At 48.2% G+C, this 22,277-nt stretch overlaps 1 protein-coding gene across 1 annotated transcript in view; it reads right to left on the reverse strand.

The window, feature by feature from the left end:
• The window catches only part of LOC139265252 (LIM and senescent cell antigen-like-containing domain protein 2), a 302,489-nt gene that overhangs the window by 8,156 nt on the left and 272,056 nt on the right, over nt 1-22,277 (reverse strand). Inside the window, exons 5-8 of the mRNA XM_070882190.1 lie at nt 15,088-15,237; nt 13,601-13,751; nt 10,170-10,262; nt 7,474-7,522 (exon numbers count right to left, since the gene is read on the reverse strand). Coding sequence (XP_070738291.1) covers nt 7,474-7,522; nt 10,170-10,262; nt 13,601-13,751; nt 15,088-15,237 — 443 coding nt within the window. The remainder of the gene's footprint in view (nt 1-7,473; nt 7,523-10,169; nt 10,263-13,600; nt 13,752-15,087; nt 15,238-22,277) is intronic.

Consider the following 22,277-nt stretch of genomic DNA (forward strand, 5'->3'; position numbering starts at 1 on the left):
CCAGGGAAGCCCCCCATAGCCCCTGGCCATGGCCCACCAAGCCTTGGTCACGCATCCATGTGGACTACGCAGGTCCTTTCATGGGAAAAATGTTTTTGGTTGCAGTAGACGCCTACTTCAAATGGATCGAGTGTGACATTTTAAATTCAAGCACATCCTCTGCCATGGTAGAAAGTCTATGGGCAATGTTCGCCGCCCACGGTCAACCGGACATCTTGGTCAGCGACAATGGCCCGTGCTTCACAAGCACTGAATTCCAGGACTTCATGGCAGGCAATGGAATTAACCATGTCAGAATGGCACCGTTCAAGCCGGCCTCAAACGGCCAGGCAGAACGAGCAGTGCAGTAATCAAACAGGGGATGTTCAGATTCCAAGGGGGTTCCCTACAAACACGCTTATCACGCCTCCTGTTGGCCTATAGATCCCAAACACACTCGCTCACAGGGGCTCCACCCGCAGAGCTGCGAATGAAAAGGACGCTCAAAACCCGGTTATCCCTTATACACCCCACCATGAAAGAAATTGTCGAGAGCAGGCGCCAGTCACAATATCACTACCATGACAGGAATGCGAGGGCGCGATGTATTGATGTAAATGACCCTGGTTTTGTCCTCAACTACGCTGCAGGGCCCAAATGGCTCGCAGGCACTGTGGTTGCCAAAGAGGGAAATAGGATTCTGGTAGTTAAACTTAGCAATGGACAAATCTGCCGCAAACATATGGATCAAACAAAAAGGAGGTTCAGCAACCCCATAGAAGAAGCAGAGGAAGAACACGATATAGAGTTCACTCCACCACAGGTGACCGAACACCGGAACCAAAGGGAGGAGAGCCCAGTCACTGTGGGCAGTCCGGACAGGCCTGAGGCACCGCAAACAGCATACACTCAAGCCAGCGCCCAACAACCGGAGCCCCAACTCAGGCGCTCTACAAGAGAGCGTAAACCACCAGAGAGACTCAACCTGTGATCCCAATAAGACTTTGGGGGGGGAGGTGATGTCATGTATTCAACCAGCATTGTAACCCATGTATAAACTGACCTAAGTTGTACACTGTGAGAATAATGATCACTAGGTGGTGAACTTGTGGGAGACACTCCTAACCTGGACCTTCAGATATAAAAGGGCAAGCTCCACCCACTTCCATCACTTGAGTGCTATGGAATAAAGGACAGGTCACAGACTGACCTTCTCTCAAGCATGGGCCTCGTGTGCATTTATACTGTGTAGTAAGGACGTATTACTTAGTTGTAAAGTGGATGACCTCACACTTTCCCCACACTAATCTGCCATAATTTTGCCCATTCACTCCATCTATCAATGTCCCTTTGCAACTTTCTGCTTCCATCTACGCCATTTATGATGCAACCTCAGTTGGTGTTGTCAGCACACAGCGAGGACACTTCAGAGGGCAGTTAAGAGACAACCATATTGGTGTGAGACTGGAGTCACATATAGGCCCAGATCGGGTAAGGACGGCAGGTTTTCTTCCTTTAAGGACATTAGTGAGCAGTTGGATTTTTACGACAATTCGGCAGCTTTATGATCACTTTTACTGAAACCAGCTTTTATAAACTCAATTCAAATTCTCAAACTGCCATATAAAGAAAGAATTTGCATTTATGTGGCGCCTTTAATGATCTCAGGATGTCCCAAAATCAAGTACATTCGAAATATACTCACTGTTGTAATGTAGGAAACTTGGCAGCCAATGTATGCACAGCAAGCTCCCACAAACAGCAATGTGATTATGACCAGATAATCTGTTTTTAGGTGTTGGTTGAGGGATAGATATTGGCCAGGAGACTACGGAGAACTCACCTGCTCTTCTTGGAAATAATGACATGGGATCTTTAACATCCACTTGAGAGGGCAGGCAGGGGCTTGGTTTAACACCTCATCTGAAATACGGCGCCTCTGACAATACAGCACTCCCTCAGAACTGGCAGCCTAGATTTTGTGCTTAGGTCCCTAGAATGAGACTTGAACCCACAACCTTCTGACTCAGAGATAAAAGAGCTACCTACTGAGGGATTTGAATTCACTTCCACTGGATTATGAGACCAGGCCTCTTACTTACTAGTCCAGTAACATAACCACTACACTACATACCCCTGTTAACATGGCTATAAGTACCTGACAGTAGCAGTGGAGCACGACCTGGTAACAGTTTATACCCTTCCTCAGGTGAAGCCCTCTTGAGCTGTTGACATCTGGCTCTTTGGCTGGAAATCAATCTGATCATAAAAGCTCAGAACACAAGAGCATCTGAGCTCAACCACCAGCGCAGGTTCTGCCCTTGTGGTACCTGTCACTATTTCCTAGTGCCAGTATTGAGCTGTGGTTCAGTGGGTAGCATACTTGCCACTAAGTCCAAAGGTTGTGGGTTCAAATCCCACTCCAGGAACTTGAGCAAATAAATCTAGGCTGATACTCCATTGCAGTGCTGAGGGAGCGCTGTACTGTCAGAGGTTACCGTCTTTCAGATGAGACATTAAACCGAGGCTGTGTCTGCTCTCTCAGGCGGATGTGAAAGACCCCATGGCACTATTTTAAAGAAGAGCAGTGGGAGTTATCCCCGGTGTCCTGGCTAATATTTATCCCTCAATCAACACAACAAAAAACAGATGATCTGGTCATTATCACATTGCTGTTTGTGGGAGCTTGCTGTGTGCAAATTGGCTGCCGCGTTTCCCACATTACAACAGTGACTACACTCCAAAAGTACTTCATTGGCTGTAAAGCGCTTTGAGATGGCCGGTGGTCGTGAAAGGCGCTATATAAATGCAAGTCTTTCTTTACTTTGTGCGGTGGGAGCACGCAGTGAGAGTTGGTGTGGAGCCAACAGGCACAACTTTAGTTAAATACGCTGAGCTCCTGCGCGAATTTCTGGTGTGTATCCCCACTGCGAAAAGCTCAGTGATAGGGATATTAAATTGTAATATATACCCCTCGACAAATCGAAACAAGCTGATAGGCTCAGGTGATGCCAGTTTGAAATGACACAGTCCCCACTGCTTCTAACGGGTGTGCTGGGTCCATGTGATTTCCCCACTATACGCGGTGGGCGGTAAAACCAAGTAACCAACATATTGTTGTAAACCAGGAAACCTCAACTTAGCAATGGCCTCTCCTAGTTGTTCATTGTTCATAGGTTTATATGTAACCTTTAGGGCTGCTGACCGAGGGCCCAGCGCTCTTTGTTGGCCCAGCGTGGACACGATGGGCCGAAATGGCCTCCTTCTGCGCTGTAGAATTCTATGTTTCTATCCTGACTCTTGTCGCTCAGGTATTCGAACTTTAACCATGTGCGAACAGCTCGTTGAAGTTACTGGAAGACCTGACTGTACCTGAAATCAGCAGAGCTTTTTAAATGGGCAAATACAGAGGAAGAGCTTACTGAACTGTCTGGAACAGTCGGAGTATTTAACATGTTGTAAGCGGTGCCTTTACAATGTGTAATGGTCAATATAGGTGGCTGCCTGTGATAAGCGGGGACGGTGCCAGTGGCGGGCACTGTGCCAACTCATTGCGCCAGTAACAGAAGGTATTTGACTGCAATGAGTAAAGAAAGAGCTGGAAAATAGGCATGTTTAACACTTTGCGCACTGCAGTAAACTATTATCCATTAAACTTAACACATTACAAGAATTCTGGCCATGAAGTCATTCACAATTAAATATATATTAAATATAAATTAAATTAAATATATATTAAATATATATCTCCAATTCCATTAAAACATCCACTGAAGCATCTCGGAATAGTGATCATAATATCATAAGGATTAGATTAGTTATGGAGAAGGACAAGGAACAATCTAGAATAAAAATACTTAACTGTAGGAGGGTTAATTTCAGTTAATTGTGGCGGGATCTGGCCCGGGTAAATTGGAGTCAAAGACTGGCAGGCAGAACTGTAATGGAGCAACGGGCAGCCTTTAATGGGTGCAACTAGGTACATTGGACATAGCTTCCTGGATTACGAAGGAGTTAGAGAGTAGGATGAGCATAAAAAGCGGGTGTATGACAGATGTAAGCGTGATAATACGAGGGAGAATCAGGCTGAATAAAAAGTACACAGGAGAAATGAAAAAGGAAATAAGAGGGGCAAAGAGTACGATAATAGATTGGCGGCTGATATAAAGGGAATCCAAAGGCCTTCGATCGGCATATTAACTGTAAAAGGGTTGTCAGTGGAGCGGTGGGGCCGATTAAGGATCAAAATGGAGGACTATTGGTGGAGGCAGAAGACATGGTTGAGAGACTAAATGAGCACTTTGCATCAGTGTTTACCAAGGAAAAGGATTTTGAAGAGCATGGTAAAACAAGGAAGCTGTTGAGATACTGGATGAGATAAAAATAGATGAAGAGAAGGTACTAGAAAGGCTGGCAGTACTTACAGTGGATAAGTCGCCCGGCTCGGATGGGATGCATCCTGGGTTGCGGAGGGAAGTAAGGGTAGAAATTGTTGAGGTGCTGGCCACAGTCTTCCAACCCTCCTTAGACACAGGGATGGTGCCAGAGGACTGGGGGTTTGCAAATGTTACACCTTTGTTCAAAAATGGGGAGAAGGATAAACCTGGCAGTTACAGGCCAGTTAGTTCAACGTCAGGGGTGGGGGAGCTTTTAGAAACAATAATCCCGGAGAAAATGAACAGCCACTTGGATAAGTATGGACTAATAAAGGAGAGCATGCACGATTTGTTAAGGGCAAATCATGTTTGACTAACTGGATTGAGTTTTTTGATGAGGTGAGAGAGAGGGTGGATGAGGGCAGTGAGGTTGATGTTATGTGTGTGGATTTTCAAAAGGCACTTGATGAAGTACCATTACTATTTTGTTGTTGAAACAATAATCAAGTGCCCTAAAACTGACAGATTAAACAAATTAAACTTTTAACAATCAATGGATCAAATTAAAATTTGGTTGCCGGGGTGATGATGCACTCCAGTCCCTCCGATGCCCACCTCTCACGGAAGGCCGCGAGCATCCCAGTGGACACTGTGTGCTGCATCTCCAGGGACACCCTGGCTCGGAATGAAGTGCTATTTAGAAAGATTGAAGCCCATGGGATAAATGGGGCAGTAGCAGCATGGATACAACATTGGCTGAGGGATATAAAACAGAGAGTTGTAGTGACTGGCTGCTTTTCAGACAGGACGGAGGTATAGAGAGGTGTTCCCCAGGATTCAGTGCTGGGATCACTGCTGTGTTTATATACATCAATGACTTGGGGATACAGGGCACAATTTTGAAATTTGCAGATGACACGATGGAAGTGTAGTAAACAAAAAAATCTAGGCTGAATCTCCAGTGCAGTGCTGAGTGAGTGCTGCACTGTCAGAGGTGCCGTCTTTCGGATGAGACGTTAAACCGAGGCCCCGTCCGCTCTCTCAGGTGGACGTAAAAGATCCCATGGGACTATTTCAAAGAAGAGCAGGGGCACAATTTTGAAATTTGCAGATGACACGATGGAAGTGTAGTAAACAGTGAGGAGGATAGTGATAGACATCAAGATGGCACAGACACATGGCAGGTGAAATTCAATGCAGAAAAGTGTGAGGTGATACATTTTAGTAGGAAAAAGAAAGAAAGACTTGCATTTATATAGCGCCTTTCACGACCACCGGAAGTCTCAAAGCGCTTTACAGCCAATGAAGTACTTTTGGAGTATAGTCACTGTTGTAATGTGGAAAATACGGCAGCCAATTTGTGCACAGCAAGCTCCCACAATGTGATAATGACCAGATTATCTGTGTTTTTGATGAGGGATAAATATTGGTCATGTTGATTGAGGGATAAATATTGGCTAGGACACCGGGGATAATGTATCACCTCACACTTTTCTGCATTGAATTTCACCTGCCATGTGTCTGTGCCATCTTGATGTCTATCACTATCCTCCTCACTGTTTACTACACTTCCATCGTGTCATCTGCAAATTTCAAAATTGTGCCCCTGCTCTTCTTTGAAATATTGCCATGGGATCTTTTACGTCCACCTGAGAGAGCGGACGGGGCCTCGGTTTAACGTCTCATCCAAAAGACGGCACCTCCGACAGTGCAGCACTCACTCAGCACTGCACTGGAGATTCAGCCTAGATTTTTTTGTGCTCAAATGAGGAGGCACAATACAAGCTAAATGGTGCAGTTTTAAAGGGGGTGCAAGAAGAGAGAGGCCTGGGGGTGTCACATCTCTGAAGGTAACAGGACAGGTCAACAAAGCAGTTAATAAAGTATATGGGACCCTGGGTTTTATAAATAGAGGCATAGATTACAAAAGCCAGGAAGTCATGTTAAACCTGTATAAAACACTGGTTCCGCCCCAGCTGGAGTATTGTGTCCAATTCTGGGCACCGCACTTTCGGAAGGATGTGAAGGCTTGCGAGAGGGTACAGAGATTTACGGGAATGGTTCCAGGGATGAGGGTCTTTAGTTACGTAGATAGACTGGAGAAGCTGGGGTTGTTCTCCTCAGAGCAGGGAAGGCTAAGAGGAGATTTGATAGAAGTGTTTAAATTATGAAGGGTTTAGACAGAGTAAGTAAAGAGAAACTGTTTCCAATGGCTGAAGGGTCGATAAACAGAGGGCACAGATTTAAGGTGATTGGCAAAAGAATCAGAGGCAACATGAGGGAAACCTGTTTCACACAAGGAGTGGTTAGGATGGTAACCTACAAAGGGGAATTGGATAAATATTTGAAGGAGAAAACATAGCAGGGATATAGGGAAAGAGCGGGGGAGTGGGACTAACGGATTGCTCTTCGCAAGAGCCAGCGCAGATTCAATGGGCCGAATGGCCTCCTTCTGTGCTGTACTGTTCTATACCATTCATAAATAGGGGGATCGGAATGAGGGGGGATGGGGACAGGAGGGGGTGGGGACAGGGAGGGGTACAGGAGAGTGATGGGAACAGGGGTGAGAGAACATAAGTGGGAAGGGGATCAGGAGGGAGGTGGGGACAGGAGTGGGGGGCAGGAGCAGGGATGGGAACAGGAGGGGGTGGGGACAGGAGGGGGAGATGGGAACAGGAGGGGATGGGGACAGGAGGGGGATATAGGAGAGGGGTTGGGGACAGGGGTGGGGGGACTGGGGACTGGAGGGAGGGGTGTGGGGACTGGAGGAAGGGTACAGGAGGGGGGGGGCTAGGGACTGGAGGGGGGGGTGGGTACAGGAAGGAGGGGAGTACAGGAGTGGTGGCTGGGGAGAGGGTTGGGGGGGCTGGGGACTGGAGGGAGGGTTGTGGGTACAGGAGGGGGTGCTGGGGACTGGAGGGAGGGGGGTGGGTACAGGAAGGAGGGGGGTATTGGAGGGGGGGCTGGGGACAGGGGTGGGGGGAACTGCCATCACAGTGAAATAATTGTGTGACGAACATTAACAGTCAGATAGTTGTGAAGAGAATTATTCTGTGTTTGTGTGAGGAGAATAGATCGCAGGACAATTCACTGCCTTGATACAGAAGGATATACTTACCATCTCCCTCAATCACATGGTTGCAGTGATAGCAAACATCTCCAAACAACTGTAGAAATGAAAGAAGCAGACAGCGGATGAGAATCAAAGAAACTCAGATGGGGATTGGGGACTGTTCAATATTACAAGTGTCAGTTCAGTGAGCAACGTCATCAGTGAGTAACATTTGTTTTATTCATTCACAGGATGTGGGCGTCGCCGGCAAGGCCAGCATTTATTGCCCATCCCGAACTGCCCTCAAGAAGGAGGTGGTGAGCCGCCTATACATTTCAGACGGCAGTTAAGAGTCAACCACATTGCTGTGGGTCTGGAGTCACATCTAGGCCCAGACCGGGTAAGGACGGCAGATTTCCTTCCCTAAAGGACATTAGTGACTCCGATGGGTTTGTACAACAATCCAGCAGTTTCACGGTCACCGACTGACACACGCTTTTTATTTCAGATTTATTTAATTAACTGAATTTAAATTCCCCAGCTGCCATGGAGGGATTTGAACTCACATTTCTGGATCCTTAGTCCAGGCCTTTGGATTACTGGTCCCAGTAACATAACCACTATGATACCGTACTCCTGTAAACATTACTATATTGCAGTGAAACAGCAACATTATCGTCCTACAGCCCGTTACATTACTGTATTACAGACGTGCCATTGGGAACTGGTTCTACAATCATTGTTGATAGGTTTTAAGAACAATTGTTAGTCCTGCAAAGGGAAACCATTTGGGTACACATTATCATTTTTAATTGGGTTTCTGTAGAATCAGATTGACTGGTGCTAAATAATAGGGAATCAAAGACAGGCTTGTAACTCAAGGTTTAACTTGGGAGGATAGCAATTATATGCAACAAAAGCAAACTATTGATCCGATAACAACGTAACGAGTTACACCAATCACATTAGCCCGAGAAATAAGGAAACCAACTTATTAACTGAAGAAATTGAAAAGGGACAAGTTCAGTTCAATTCTCCAATGTTGCAGCACTCCCTCAGCACTGCACTGAAATGGCAGCCTGGGTTATGTGCTCAGGGCCTGAACCCACAACCTCTTGACTGAGAGGCAAGAATACTACCAACTGAGCCAAACTGACACGTAGTGACAACTAATAAGAGTCATTATTAATCACTAACAGGCAGGTTGGTCAGGAACACTCAATAACAGTCAGGAACACTCAATGGCAGTCATTAACTGCCAAGAACAGAATCAGTAATGGTCAAAATGAGTCACTAACAGCCAGTAATAGTCTCAGTAGCAGTCAGTTTTGCAGATAGTAGCAATCAGCAAGACAGATGATAGCAGTCAGTAGTTACATATCAAATCAGGTAGCAACATCGCAAATGGCAGTCAGAAATATCTCGCCACAATACCAAACCAATGACATTAACAGGACCACAAACCAGTCTTACACTCACAATAATAGCTGGCAAGATAGCTAACCTGGCAATGTTCTGTATCAATTAGTGTACTGTAAGTAATATCAGGCTGAAAATTACACTGCGACATTATCACTGAAAGGTTTAATCCATTTGTATAAAATGTCTTTGTACTGAGGGAATGATCAGCCATGATCTTATTTAATGGCGGTGCAGGCTCGAAGGGCCGAATGGCCTACTCCTGCACCTATTTTCTATGTTTCTATGTTTCTATATTGTGTGTTAATCTGTACAGTTAATATTTATGTGGGAATAACATACAAAGGAATGTTATAACATGGAGATCAAAGACACATTGATAGATTCAGTGTGAGTAAACTGGGGCTGATGGATTTCAAGGCAGGTAAGTGTGAGCTCATCCATTTTGGACCAAAAAAGGACAGATCTGAGCATTATTTAAATGGTGAAAGGCTAGGAACAGTGGAGGTGCAAAGAGATTTACAGGGTCCACGTACACAGATCACTCAAATGTAGGTACAAAAAAAAAATCAGACAGGCTAATGGAAAGTTAGCCTTTATGACTAGAATGTAAAGGAGAGGACGTTTTGCTACAGCTGTACAAAGCCGTGGTTAGACCACATCTGGAATACTGTGTACAGTTCTAGAAAGGATATATTGGCCTTGGAAGGAGTGCAGCACAGAATCACCTGAATATTACCCGGGCTCCAAGGGCTAGATTGCGAGGAGAGATTACAACAACTAGATTTGTATTCCCTGGAATATAGAAGACTATGAGGTGATCTGGTTGAAGTTTTTAGGATTTTGAAAGGGATAGGGTAGATAGAGAGAAACTTTTCCCGCGAGTGGGGTAATCTAGGACAAGCTTAAAATCAGAGCTAGGCCATCCAGGAGAGAAACTAGGAAACACTTCTTCATGCAAAGGGTGGTCGGAGTGTGGAACTCTCTCCTACAACAAGCAGTAGATGCTAGCTCAATGAATTTTAAATCGGAGATCGATAGATGTTTGCTAGCCAAGGGTATTAAGGGATATGGAGCCAAGGCAGGTGAATGGAGTTAGGATATAGATCAGCCATGATCTCTGTGTGTGGCGGAACAGGCTCGAGGTGTTGAAAGACCTCCTCTTCCGATGATCCTGTGTCACATGCTACATTCATAATATTGCACAATGTAACTTGTTGGCAATGTCAGTAATACAACGAGTACCAGTAACACACTCAGTAACAGTCTGTAGAACAGTCAATAACAATCCTACAACACAGTGTTAAGCAAGTGAAAGAGAGGTGCATATCTAGTGTAAGTACCTGGTTGTAATGTTTCTCACAATAGGCCAGTCCTTTTCGTTCAAAGTGATGGTGTCCCAGAAATGGCTTCTCACATTTTGCACAAACAAAATGCTGCAGGGGAAGGAACAGACAAGCTCATTAAATTAGGCAGGATTTTATACACATTCTCACTTGGGATATGGGTGTTGTAATGTATGCACCTGTGAGCATGCTTAGCCAATCACATGATGTTCATAAGACTCAATAAAACCCCAGCCAGTTGGGTTTTAGGGATCCACGATGAGGCAGTTGGTTGTGAGCCTGGTGGATGAACTGGTAATATGTAGTGTGATTGTTAAACCTTAGCTAATAAACCAACTAGTTCTTAATAGCAATGAGTTGCTATGAATTCTTAAGCAAAGACTCCATGAAGCAAATACATTACAGGTGTTGCTAGCAAGGCCAGTATTTATTGCCCATCTCTGGTTGCATTTGAGAAGTTGATGGTGAGCCGCCTTCTTGAACCGCTGCAGTCCGTGTGGTGAAGGTGCTCCCACAGTGCTGGTAGGTGGGAGGGTTTCAGGATTTTGACCCAGTGACCATAAAGGAATGGAGATATACGTCCAAGTCGGGATGGTGCGTGACTTGGAGGTGATGGTGCCCCCATGTAACTGCTGACCTTGTCCTTCTAGGTGGTGGAGGTCGCGGGTTTAGGAGCCGCTGTCATAAGAACGTAAGAAATAGGAGTAGGCCATGGGACCCTCGAGCCTGCTCCGCCATTCAATACGATCACGGCTGATCCGATCCTGGCCTCAACTCCACTTCCCTGTCCATTCCCCATAACCCTTGGCTCTCTTATTGTTCAAAAATCTGTCTATCTCCACCTTCAATATATTCATTGTCCCTATGGGGAGGGGGGTAAAGGCCCAGCATTCTCTCTCACAGCGGGGTAAGGGACTGTCGCTGCCTCCCACTCCCTTTAATTGACCCCAGGGTTGCCTGCTATACCCCGCTAAGAGATCACCCTCTCCACAGCATGGGGAAAGTGCAGACGAAAGGACTGGATATGGCTCCAGATCGGCAAAAATGCCCCCATTTAAGAAGCTGCATAAGTATTTTAAGGAGTGCAGCAACTCTGTGTCTCCCTCCCGCAGTAACCTGGTGAGGGGCAGCATCGCATCTCCAGGGGCTCACCCCGCGTGTAAATGGACCCACGGAGGAAACCGGAACGGGTTAGTAGCAGCGTCAGGTGGAAGTGTCGCCATGTCACTGACCCGCCAGGGGAAGGCCCGCCCAACCCTGTGTCAGGCACTCAATGTCTGTGACATAGGCCAGGACTTTCCTCAGCACTGCTCCCGCCCACTGCCAGAGATGTGTCAGAAACCCCCGGACACACACGTAAACCTGGCCATAATGCGCCTACAACTAGAGGGTCTACAGGAGTGGGAGGGGAGGGAGGCTGCCCACGCTGGGATAATTCTGCACGGACTGTCGGTGAAGCGGCAGGGATGGGCTGAATGGCCTGTTCTTGCTCCAGCATTTCTTACAGGTCCCGGGCCTTTGTGCCTCATTCGCACTGTGCCTCAGTGCTCAACACACCTGCCTCTTGTGCGGCTCCGTTGGGCAGCCACATAGTCCGCATGCCCGACACGAGACTCCCAAAGCAAGTGCTCTACTCGGAACTCCTTCACGGCAAGCGAGCCCCAGGTGGGCAGAGGAAACGTTACAGGACACCCTCAAAGCCTCCCTAATAAAATGCAACATCCCCACTGACACCTGGGAGTCCCTGGCCAAAGACCGCCCTAAGTGGAGGAAGTGCATCCAGGAGGGTGCTGAGCACCTCGAGTCTCGTCGCCGAGAGCGTGCAGAAACCAAGCGCAGGCAGCGGAAAGAGTGTGCGGCAAACCTGTCCCACCCACCCCTTCCCTCAACGACTATCTGTCCCACCTGTGGCAGAGACTGTAATTCCCGTATTGGACTGTTCAGTCAACTGAGAACTCACTTAGAGAGTGGAAGCAAGTCTTTCTCGACTTCGAGGGACTGCCTATGATGATGATGATCTTGTGCAAGGTGCAAGGAAATGATATGTGTGAGAATATTTTTCCGTGTCTTCTTGCAAACTTCCTTGTTAATGAGTTTTGATTCATTATTGGTCTCGGAAGACTTCCAGCGGGAATGACAGAGCGGTTAACAGCATCCAGCAATTGAAACTTGCTGCTTTCAACAACAACAACAACTGCTTGCATTTAGTTACCGCCTTTAATGTAGCAAAAGGCCCCAAGGATACGTCACATGAGCGTTAGCAAACAAAATTTGACACTGAGCCACACGAGGTGATATTAGGACAGGTGACAGAAAGCTTGGTCATGAGCTAAGTTTTAAGGAACATCTTAAAGGAGAGAGAGGTAGCGAGACGGAGCGGGTTAGGGAGGCAATTTCAGAGCTTCAGGCCTTGGCAACTGAAGACACGGCCGCCATGGTGGAATGATTAAAGTTGAAGACAATGGTTTCGGTCTTCCCAATATTTAGTACTGGATATCAGACAAGCAGTCTGACAATTTAGAGAGTGAAGGGGTCGAGAGAGGTTCTGGTGAAGTAGAGCTAGGTGTCATCAGCGCACATGTTACGTTTTTAGATGATGTCACCGAGGGGCGGCATGTAGATAAGATTTAGGAGGGGTCCAAGAATAGACAAAGGCACGGATGAGGGTTTCAGCAGCAGATGGGCTGAGGCAGGGGCGGAGACGGGCGATGTTACGGAGGTGGAAGTAGGAGGTCTTGGTAATGGAGCAGACATGTGGTCGGAGGAACATCTCGTGGTCCAATAGAACGGTGAGGTATGCGAACAATCTGGTTCAGCCTGAGACAGTGGCCGAGGAAGGGGTCAGAGTCAGTGGCTAGGCCAATGCAAAGCCTTAAATCAGGTGATTCCCTTTTGCAATTGTGCTCAGATCGATTCCTGTAGTTCAGTGACAGTCTTTACTTTCGATCTCCCATCCCAATTTATGGCGTGATTATTAAACCTTTTGCTAATAAACCAACTAGTTCTTAATAGCAATATGTTGCTATGAATTCTTAAGCAAAGAACCCATGAAGCAAATACATTACAGGCGTTGCTAGCAAGGCCAGTATTTATTGCCCATCCCTGGTTGCATTTGAGAAATTGATGGTGAGCCCCCTTCTTGAATCGCTGCAGTCCGTGTGGTGAAGGTATTCCCACAGTGCTGGTAGGTGAGGGGTTTCAGGATGTAGTGGATATGTGTTCGAAAGCACATCTGGGGGTCAAACAGGACGGCGAGGTATGCGAACGGTCTGGTTCAGTTTGAGACAGTGGCCGGGGAGAGGGACGGGGTCGGTGGCTAGGCCAATGCAAAGCCTAAACGTGTTTTCATTCTCAGGTGATTCCCTTTGGCAATTATGCTCTGATCGATTGCGGTAGGTCAGTGACAGTCTTTGCTTCCGATCACCCACCTCCACATGCCACTGTTTGCCCAAAGCGTTCACCACGCGCCCCTCAATCGGCCGACGGCACGCTCCACAGATCGGGATCCCCATCTTGTCATGGCAGGGGAGGCAGTACAGTTCGCCTTTCAGCTCTCGAGCCTCAGCAGTCAGCTCCTTCCTGAAATGTCACGAGGCATAAGAACATGAGAACATAAGGAATAGGAGCAGGAGTGGGCCCTACGGCCCCTAGAGCCTGCTCCGCCATTCAATAAGATCATGCCTGATATGATCTTGGCCTCAGTTCCACTTCCCCGCCTGCTCCCCATAACCCTTCACTCCCCTATCATTCAAAAATCTGTCTATCGCCACCTTAAATACATTCAATGACCCAGCCTCCACAGTAATCTGGGGTAGATAATTCCAAAGATTCACAACCCTCAGAGAATAAATTCCTCCTCATTTTCGTTTTAAATGAGCGACCCCTTATTCTGAAACTATGCCCCCTAGTTCTAAATTCATCCACGAGGGGAAACAATCTCTCTGCATCTTACCCTGTCAAGACCCCTCAGAATCTTATAAGTTTCAATAAGATCACCTCTCATTCTTCTAAACTTCAATGAGTATAGGACCAACCTACTCAACCTTTCTTCATAAGTCAATCCCCTCATCTCCGGAATCAACCTAGTAAACCTTCTCTGAACAGCCTTCAATGCAAGTATATCCTTCCTTAAATACAGAGACCAAAACTGTACGCAGTACTCCAGGTGTGGCCTCACCAATGTCCTGTACAGTTGGAGCAGGATGTCTCTGCTTTTATACTCCATCCCCCTTGCAATAAAGGCCAGCATTCCATTTGCCTTCCTGATTACTTGCTGTCCCTGCATGCTGACCTTTTGTATTTCATGTACAAAGATCCCTTGGTCCCTTTGCACCAGAGCATTTTGTAATCTTTCTCCAATTAAATAATAATTTGCTCACTGACAACTCAAACAGACTTAATACTTCTAAAATATATATATATATTGTTTAGAAATCATGGCACAGATGGAAACCACATGGCCGATCGTGCAACTGGTGTCTCAATAGATGGAAGCCAATTGACCAATCGCACAACTTGTGACCAATCACTGCCAACAGAGCGATAACGCAGGCAATCGTGAGGTGATCATTGAATGGAAAGAATTGGGTATCACAGGCCAACAGTGGACCCGGAATGGACATAATTATAAGTATAATTCGCTACTGACCTATATCCATGGACAACCCAAACGACACAGTCAGCACAGCTCCGTGCAAACAACACTGAGGGAAAGGACAGTTCCATTACGTTAACCACCCTGGGTATTGAGTGTAATAATTGGGGGGTATACTAACTGGCCCACAAATTAGTATAGAGTGTAATGCTTGGTCGGTGTCCTAACTGATACAGTGGATCTAGAGAGTATTAATTGGGTAGGAAACCTAACTGATACACGGTGAGTATAGAGTAATAATTGGGGGGTATTCTAACTCACCCACAGTGTGTACAGTTGAAATGATCAGCATGATAAGCATCACTCTTGTACATCAGGGGCAGTTCGTCGATGATGAGGTGGCATTTCTGACAGATATACTGGCCAAGGCGTTTGGCTTTCTCTCGGTTGTGACAGGGTCTGCAGAGGTGCCTATGGAAAGAATAGATCAGAGTATTGGATTGTTCAGAACACCAAAGATTCATTCCTGTGACTCACACACACTTTGTTAACAGATAAACACTAATGTGCATCTGACCACAGACACACTGATCTCTGTAAATGTACACACATGATTTAATATATAAGCGTACACACACAATTCTCTGTGCCAACAAATTACTGTTATAATGGGCCAAAAATCGGCGTCTCTGCGGGTGTGTACGATGTGCCGGTGCCAGTTCCCGGCGCGCGATGTGCATGCACCGAAATTCGCCACTTGCGAATTGTTTGACAGTTTCAACGCATCCCCGGGAGAAGGGCCTTTTCGGGCGGAGATTTGAGCTATGTGCCCAACTCCTGCCCAGCGAATGTCCTTCAAACTCTTATGCCTGGTAAAAGCAGCGATAAGGCCTGCTGTTACCAGCGTAAGAGTTTTGAAAGATAGAAAAATAAAATGTTATTAAAAACCCTGTCCGTTAAGGTAAGTTTATTTTTACCCCTATTAAAAACATATCAAAAAAATGTCAATACATTTTTGTCGAAAACATTTAATTAAATTCAATTTCAATTAATTTTAAATGTGTGAAGTATTTTTCTTGTTTATTTAAAATGTTCGCGGTTTTGGGGATATCCCCATTAATAGAAATAGTGATCTCCGTACAAATGGAAGTCATCATTACTGTGAATGGGGACATGCCATTTTCATTGGCTGGTCCGGCCCAGGCGATCCCAGGCTGCTCATACGCTCCTGGAATATGTGGGCCCCTACGCTGGACAGGGAAACGAGACCTCGGAGCGCAAGTCTACATTCCTCCGGAACCACCAGCTATTCTCGTTAAAACAATTTTGGTCAGAGGCATGCGCCACAGTTTTTGGCCCAATATCAATGGATGAATGCTTAATGTGTTTGTATAGCATTCCTTTGTGTTAAATTAATGGTCAGAGGAATGCAATATAAAGGCCTTAAGCTTTCATCCATTAGTATCGACAATAGTCATTTTAGGCATATATGTAAAGACACGTGAATTCCATAAGCACACGCCCACCCACCCGCGCACACACACAAGTCCATACACACACACATGCATGCACACACACATGGGCACACACGCGCACACACAAACACACACATTCACATGTGCACACATGCAGAAACACCCAGTGTGTAAAGCCACAAATACACTTTTTTACAATGGTAGAACTGTACAGTGCAGAAGGAGACCTTGTGGCCATTTGCACCTGGGAACTGTTCACTGAGTTTCTGCTTTTTCATATATTTATCCACTTCCATTTTAAAAGCTGTTATGGATTCAGCTTCCCTCAGCGTTTCCATGTTCTAACAACCCTCTGCATCAAACAGTATTCTCCTAACCTCTCCATGTATGTACAGGCACACCCATGGGTACATTACTGTACATAAACGCACAAACTCCAGCACATAAATACACACTCTCACACACAGCTGCACACATTTTTTAACCGTTTGCATTCAGTGAACACTTGATATCTCATTGCTCCTTATTTCTGAGTGGAAACAGCAATTAGTAACCAGTCAGAGAATGCTGATGTGTGCAGTTACACCCATTGAGATTGAGCCACAATATATTAGACAAAGATATGTGAAAAAAAACAATTTACTTATTAGCCGAGACTTTCTCCTGAGATTTAATTCGAAATCAGACTCTGTTCCTCTCCCAGATGAGGCCCCTTTACTTGTTCTGTATGAAATCAGTAGGAAACGAATGAAGTCATGCCCCACCCTGTTTAAACGATTTCTATTTCTTTTGGGAAAAAAATATTCGACATCTTTGTATCTGCAAAAACTCATTTGCCCTCACAATGGTCCCTCAATCAGTACGGTCCTATTTAAAAGAAAAACTCGGATTTATATAGCGCCTTTCACAACCATTGGATTTCTTGAAGCACTTTACAGCTAATGAAGTACGTTTGGAGTGTAGTCACTGTTGTAATGTGGGAAATGTGGCAGCCAATTTGACCACAGCAAGCTCCCACAAACAGCAATATGATAATGACCAGATAATCTGTTTTTGTTATGTTGATTGAGGGATAAATATTGGCCTCAGGACACCGGGGATAACTCCCTGCTCTTCAAAATAGTGCCATGGGGTCTTTTACGTCCACTTGAGAGGGCCTCAGTTTAATGGCTCATCCGAAATTTGGCACCACCCGACAGTGCCACACTCCCTCAGCACTGCACTGGAATGTCAGCCTAGATTTTGGTGCTCAAGTCTCTGAAGTGGGACTTGAACCCACAACCTTCTGACTCAGAGGCAAGTGTGCTGCCCACTGAGCCATAGCTGAGACTATTTACCCTCATAATGTTCGAGACTCCCTGAACCCCAATCAGTCTGGTCCTTTTTACTTCTCCCAAGAGCCCTCCCCAATGTTCAGAGACCAATCTATCACCAATCTGCATAGATCCATCCGGCCTCGATCCACATAATCTGAGGAGATCAACCCTGAATTTGCAGGAACCAATCCACCTGCAATCTGCTGGATTCATCTATACCCTGATCTGCAGGAATCAATCCAAACCCCGAATGTAATCTACCCCAATCCCCTGGGATCACTCTATCGCAATCCCCCCAGGATCACTCTAACCCAATCCCCCGGGATCACTCCCCAATCCCCCGGGATCAATCTACCCCAATCCCCCGGGATCACTCTACCTCAATCCCCCTAGGATCACTCTAACCCTACTCAATCAGCAGAGATTAATCAAATATTTCCAAAATATATGGATCGACCTACCTTTAACCTATAATGACCAATCTACTTCTCGCTTTTAGAGATCAATCTGTCTCTAATCTAAAGATTCATCCAGCTCCAGTCAGTTGGGATTGAGCTGTTCTGAAAGTGCAAACATCAATCTAAATGTAAACCTACCCACAATGTGAAGGGCACTGTACCATCTATTGGTAATGACATTGGGGCATCGATTGAAAGTAGCTTTAGGAGGTTTAGAGGAGATTTGAGGGAAAACGTTTTCACCCAGAGGATGGTGGGGGTCTGGAACTCACTGCCTGAAAGGATGGTAGAGGCAGAAACCCTCACCACATTTAAAAAATACTTGGCTGTGCACTTGAAGTGCCGTAAATCTACAGGGCTATGGACCTAGAGCTGGAAAGTGGAATTAGGCTGATAGCTCTTTGTTGGCCGGCGCAGACACGATGGGCCGAAATGGTCTCCTTCCATGCCGTAAATTTCTATGATTCTAACAATCTGCCTCAAAACCACAGACATTAATCTACTGATTTGTAGGAATCAGTCAGACCGGTACTGCAGAGATCAATATGCTGCGATCAATAGGCACCCGCTCTCCTCCAGTCTGCAGCGAGTCGACCACAAACATTAGCATCAATCTATCCTCAGCCAATCGTCATCAATCTACCCAAAGGGCAGAGATTAATCTGCAGACCATTTCATCTACAGTGATCAGAAATTATTTTCCTTTCTCAAATGCTTTTATCTTTTCAAAAATGACAAGAGGCTGCAGCCAATCTTCAAGGTTCTTTACTGCTCCGCATATTCCCCATTCCCCGCTTTCCTTGCCCCATTCTCCGCTCCCCTCTCCCCATTCCCCGCTCTCCCTCTCCCCATTCTCTCTCTCCCCATTCCCACTCTATCTCCCTATTGCCCACTTTCTCTCTCCCCATTCCCCACTCTCTCTCCCCATTCCCCACTTTCTCTCTCCCATTCCCCACTTTCTCTCTCCCCATTCCCCACTTTCTCTCTCCACATTCCCAACTCTCCCTCTCCCGATTCCCCACTTTCTCTCTCCCTATTCCCCACTTTCTCTCTCCCCATTCCCCACTTTCTCTCTCCCCATTCCCCCACTCCCTCTCCCCATTCCCCACTTTCTCTCTCCCCATTCCCCACTCTCCCTCTCCCCATTCCCCACTCTCTCTCTCCCCATTCCCTACTTTCTCTCTCCCCATTCCCCACTCTCCCTCTCCCCATTCCCCACTCTCTCTCCCCATTCCCCACTTTCTCTCTCCCTATTCCCCACTCTCTCTCTCCCCATTCCAACTTTCTCTCTCCCCATTCCCCACTCTCCCTCTCCCCATTCCCCACTCTCCCTCTCCCCAGCCCCCTCTCCCCATTCCCCGCTCTCCCTCTCCCCATTCCCCACTCTCTCTCTCCCCATTCCCACTCTCTCTCTCCCTATTCCCCACTCTCCCTCTCCCCATTCCCCACTCTCCCTCTCCCCATTCCCCCACTCTCCCTCTCCCCATTCCCCACTCTCCCTCTCCCCATTCCCCACTCTCTCTCTCCCCATTCCCCACTCTCCCTCTCCCCATTCCCCACTCTCTCTCTCCCCATTCCCCACTCTCTCTCTCCCCATTCCCCACTCTCCCTCTCCCCATTCCCCCACTCTCCCTCTCCCCATTCCTCCACTCTCTCTCTCCCCATTCCCCACTTTCTCTCTCCCCATTCCCCACTCTCTCTCCGCATTCCCCACTCACTCTCCCTCTCCCCATTCCCCACTCTCTCTCTCCCCATTCCCCACTCTCCCTCTCCCCATCCCCCTCCCCATTCCCCGCTCTCACTCTCCCCATTCCCCACTCTCTCTCTCCCCATTCAACACTCTCTCTCTCCCTATTCCCCACTCTCTCTCTCCCCATTCCCCACTCTCCCTCTCCCCATTCCCACTCTCTCCCTCCCATTCCCCACTCTCCCTCCCCATTCCCCCACTCTCCCTCTCCACATTCCCCCACTCTCTCTCTCCCCATTCCCCACTCTCTCTCTCCCACAACCCACTCTCCCTCTCCCCATCCCCCTCTCCCCATTCCCCGCTCTCCCTCTCCCATTCCCCCACTCTCTCTCTCCCCATTCCCCCACTCTCTCTCTCCCCATTCCCCACTCTCTCTCTTCCCATTCCCCGCTCTCCCTCTCCCCATTCCCCACTCTCTCTCTCCCTATTCCCCCACTCCCTCTCTCCCCATTCTCCACTCTCTCTCCCATTCCCCACTCTCTCTCTCTCCCCATTCCCCACTCTCCCTCTCCCCATTCCCCCACTCTCTCTCTCCCCATTCGGCACTCTCTCTCCCCCATTCCCCACTCTCTCTCTCCCCATTCCCCACTCTCTCTCTCCCCATTCCCCCACTCTCTCTCTCCCCATTCCCCACTCTCTCTCCCCATTCCCCACTCTCTCTCTCCCCATTGCCCACTCTCCCTCTCTCCCCATTCCCCACTCTCCCTCTCCCCATTCCCCACTCTCTCTCTCACCATTCCCCACTCTCCCTCTCCCCATACCCCACTCTCTCTCTCCCCATTCCCCACTCCCTCTCTCCCCATTCCCCACTCTCTCTCTCCCCATTCCCCACTCCCTCTCTCCCCATTCCCCACTCTCTCTCTCCCCATTCCCCACTCTCTCTCCCCTTTCCCCCACTCTCTCTCTCCCCATTCCCCACTCTCTCTCTCCCCATTCCCCCACTCTCTCTCTCCCCATTCCCCACTCTCTCTCCCCATTCCCCACTCTCCCTCTCCCCATTCCCCACTCTCTCTCTCCCCATTCCCCACTCTCCCTCTCCCCATTCCCCACTCTCCCTCTCCCCATACCCCACTCTCTCTCTCCCCATTCCCCACTCCCCTCTCTCCCCATTCCCCACTCTCTCTCTCCCCATCCCAACTCTCCCTCTCCCCATTCCCCACTCTCTCTCTCCCCCATTCCCCGCTCTCCCTCTCCCCATTCCCCCATTCTCTCTCTCCCCATTCCCCCACTCTCTCTCTCCCCATTCCCCACTCTCTCTCTCCCCATCCCCACTCTCCCTCTCCCCATTCCCCACTCCCTCTCCCCATTCCCCACTCTCCCTCTCCCCATCCCCACTCTCTCTCTCCCCATTCCCCGCTCTCTCTCTCCCCATTTCCCGCTCTCCTCTCCCCATTGCCCACTCTCTCTCCCCATACCTACTCTCCCCTATCTCTCTCCCCATTCCCTCTCCCTCTCCCCATTCCCCACTCTCTCTCCCCATTCCCCACTCTCCCTCTCCCCATTCCACTCTCCCTCTCCCCATCCCCAGCTCTCCCTCTCCCCATTCCCCGCTCTCTCTCTCCCCATTCCCCGCTCTCCCTCTCCCCATTCCCCACTCTCTCTCCCATTCCTACTCTCCCTCTCCCCATTCCCCTATCTCTCTCCCCATTCCCACTCCCTCTCCCCATTCCCCACTCTCTCTCCCCATTCCCCACTCTCTCTCTCCCCATTCCCCACTCTCTCTCTCCCCATTCACCACTCTCTCTCTCCCCATTCCCCCACTCTCCCTCTCCCCATTCCCACTCTCTCTCTCACCATTCCCACTCTCTCTCCCCATTCCCCGCTCTCTCTCTCCCATTCCCCACTCTCCCTCTCCCCATTCCCCACTCTCCCTCTCCCCATCCCCCTCTCCCCATTCCCCCGCTCTCCCTCTCCCCATTCCCCACTCTCTCTCTCCCCATTCCCACACTCTCTCTCCCCTATTCCCACTCTCTCTCTCCCCATTCCCCACTCTCTCCTCTCCCCATTCCCACTCCTCTCCCCATTCCCACACTCTCTCTCCCTATTCCCCACTCTCTCTCTCCCCATCCCCACTCTCCATCTCCCCATTCCCCACTCTCCCCTCTCCCCATTCCCCACTCTCTCTCTTCCCATTCCCCATTCTCCCTCTCCCCATTCCCCCACTCTCTCTCTCCCCATTCCCCACTTTCTCTCTCCCCATTCCCCACTCTCTCTCCGCATTCCCCACTCACTCTCTCCCCATTCCCCACTCTCCCTCTCCCCATTCCCCACTCTCTCTCTCCCCATCTCCTCTCCCCATTCCCCGCTCTCCCTCTCCCCATTCCCCACTCTCTCTCCCCCATTCCCACTCTCTCTCCCTATTCCCCACTTTCTCTCTCTCCCATTCCCCACTCTCTCTCCCCATTTCCCCACTCTCTCTCCCATTCCCCACTTTCTCTCTCCCATTCCCCACTTTCTCTCTCCCCATTCCCCACTTTCTCTCTCCACAGCCCCACTCTCCCGCTCACCGATTCCC

The sequence above is a fragment of the Pristiophorus japonicus genome, chromosome 6 (assembly GCF_044704955.1).
Source record: "Pristiophorus japonicus isolate sPriJap1 chromosome 6, sPriJap1.hap1, whole genome shotgun sequence".
Classification (NCBI taxonomy): Eukaryota; Metazoa; Chordata; class Chondrichthyes; family Pristiophoridae; genus Pristiophorus; species Pristiophorus japonicus.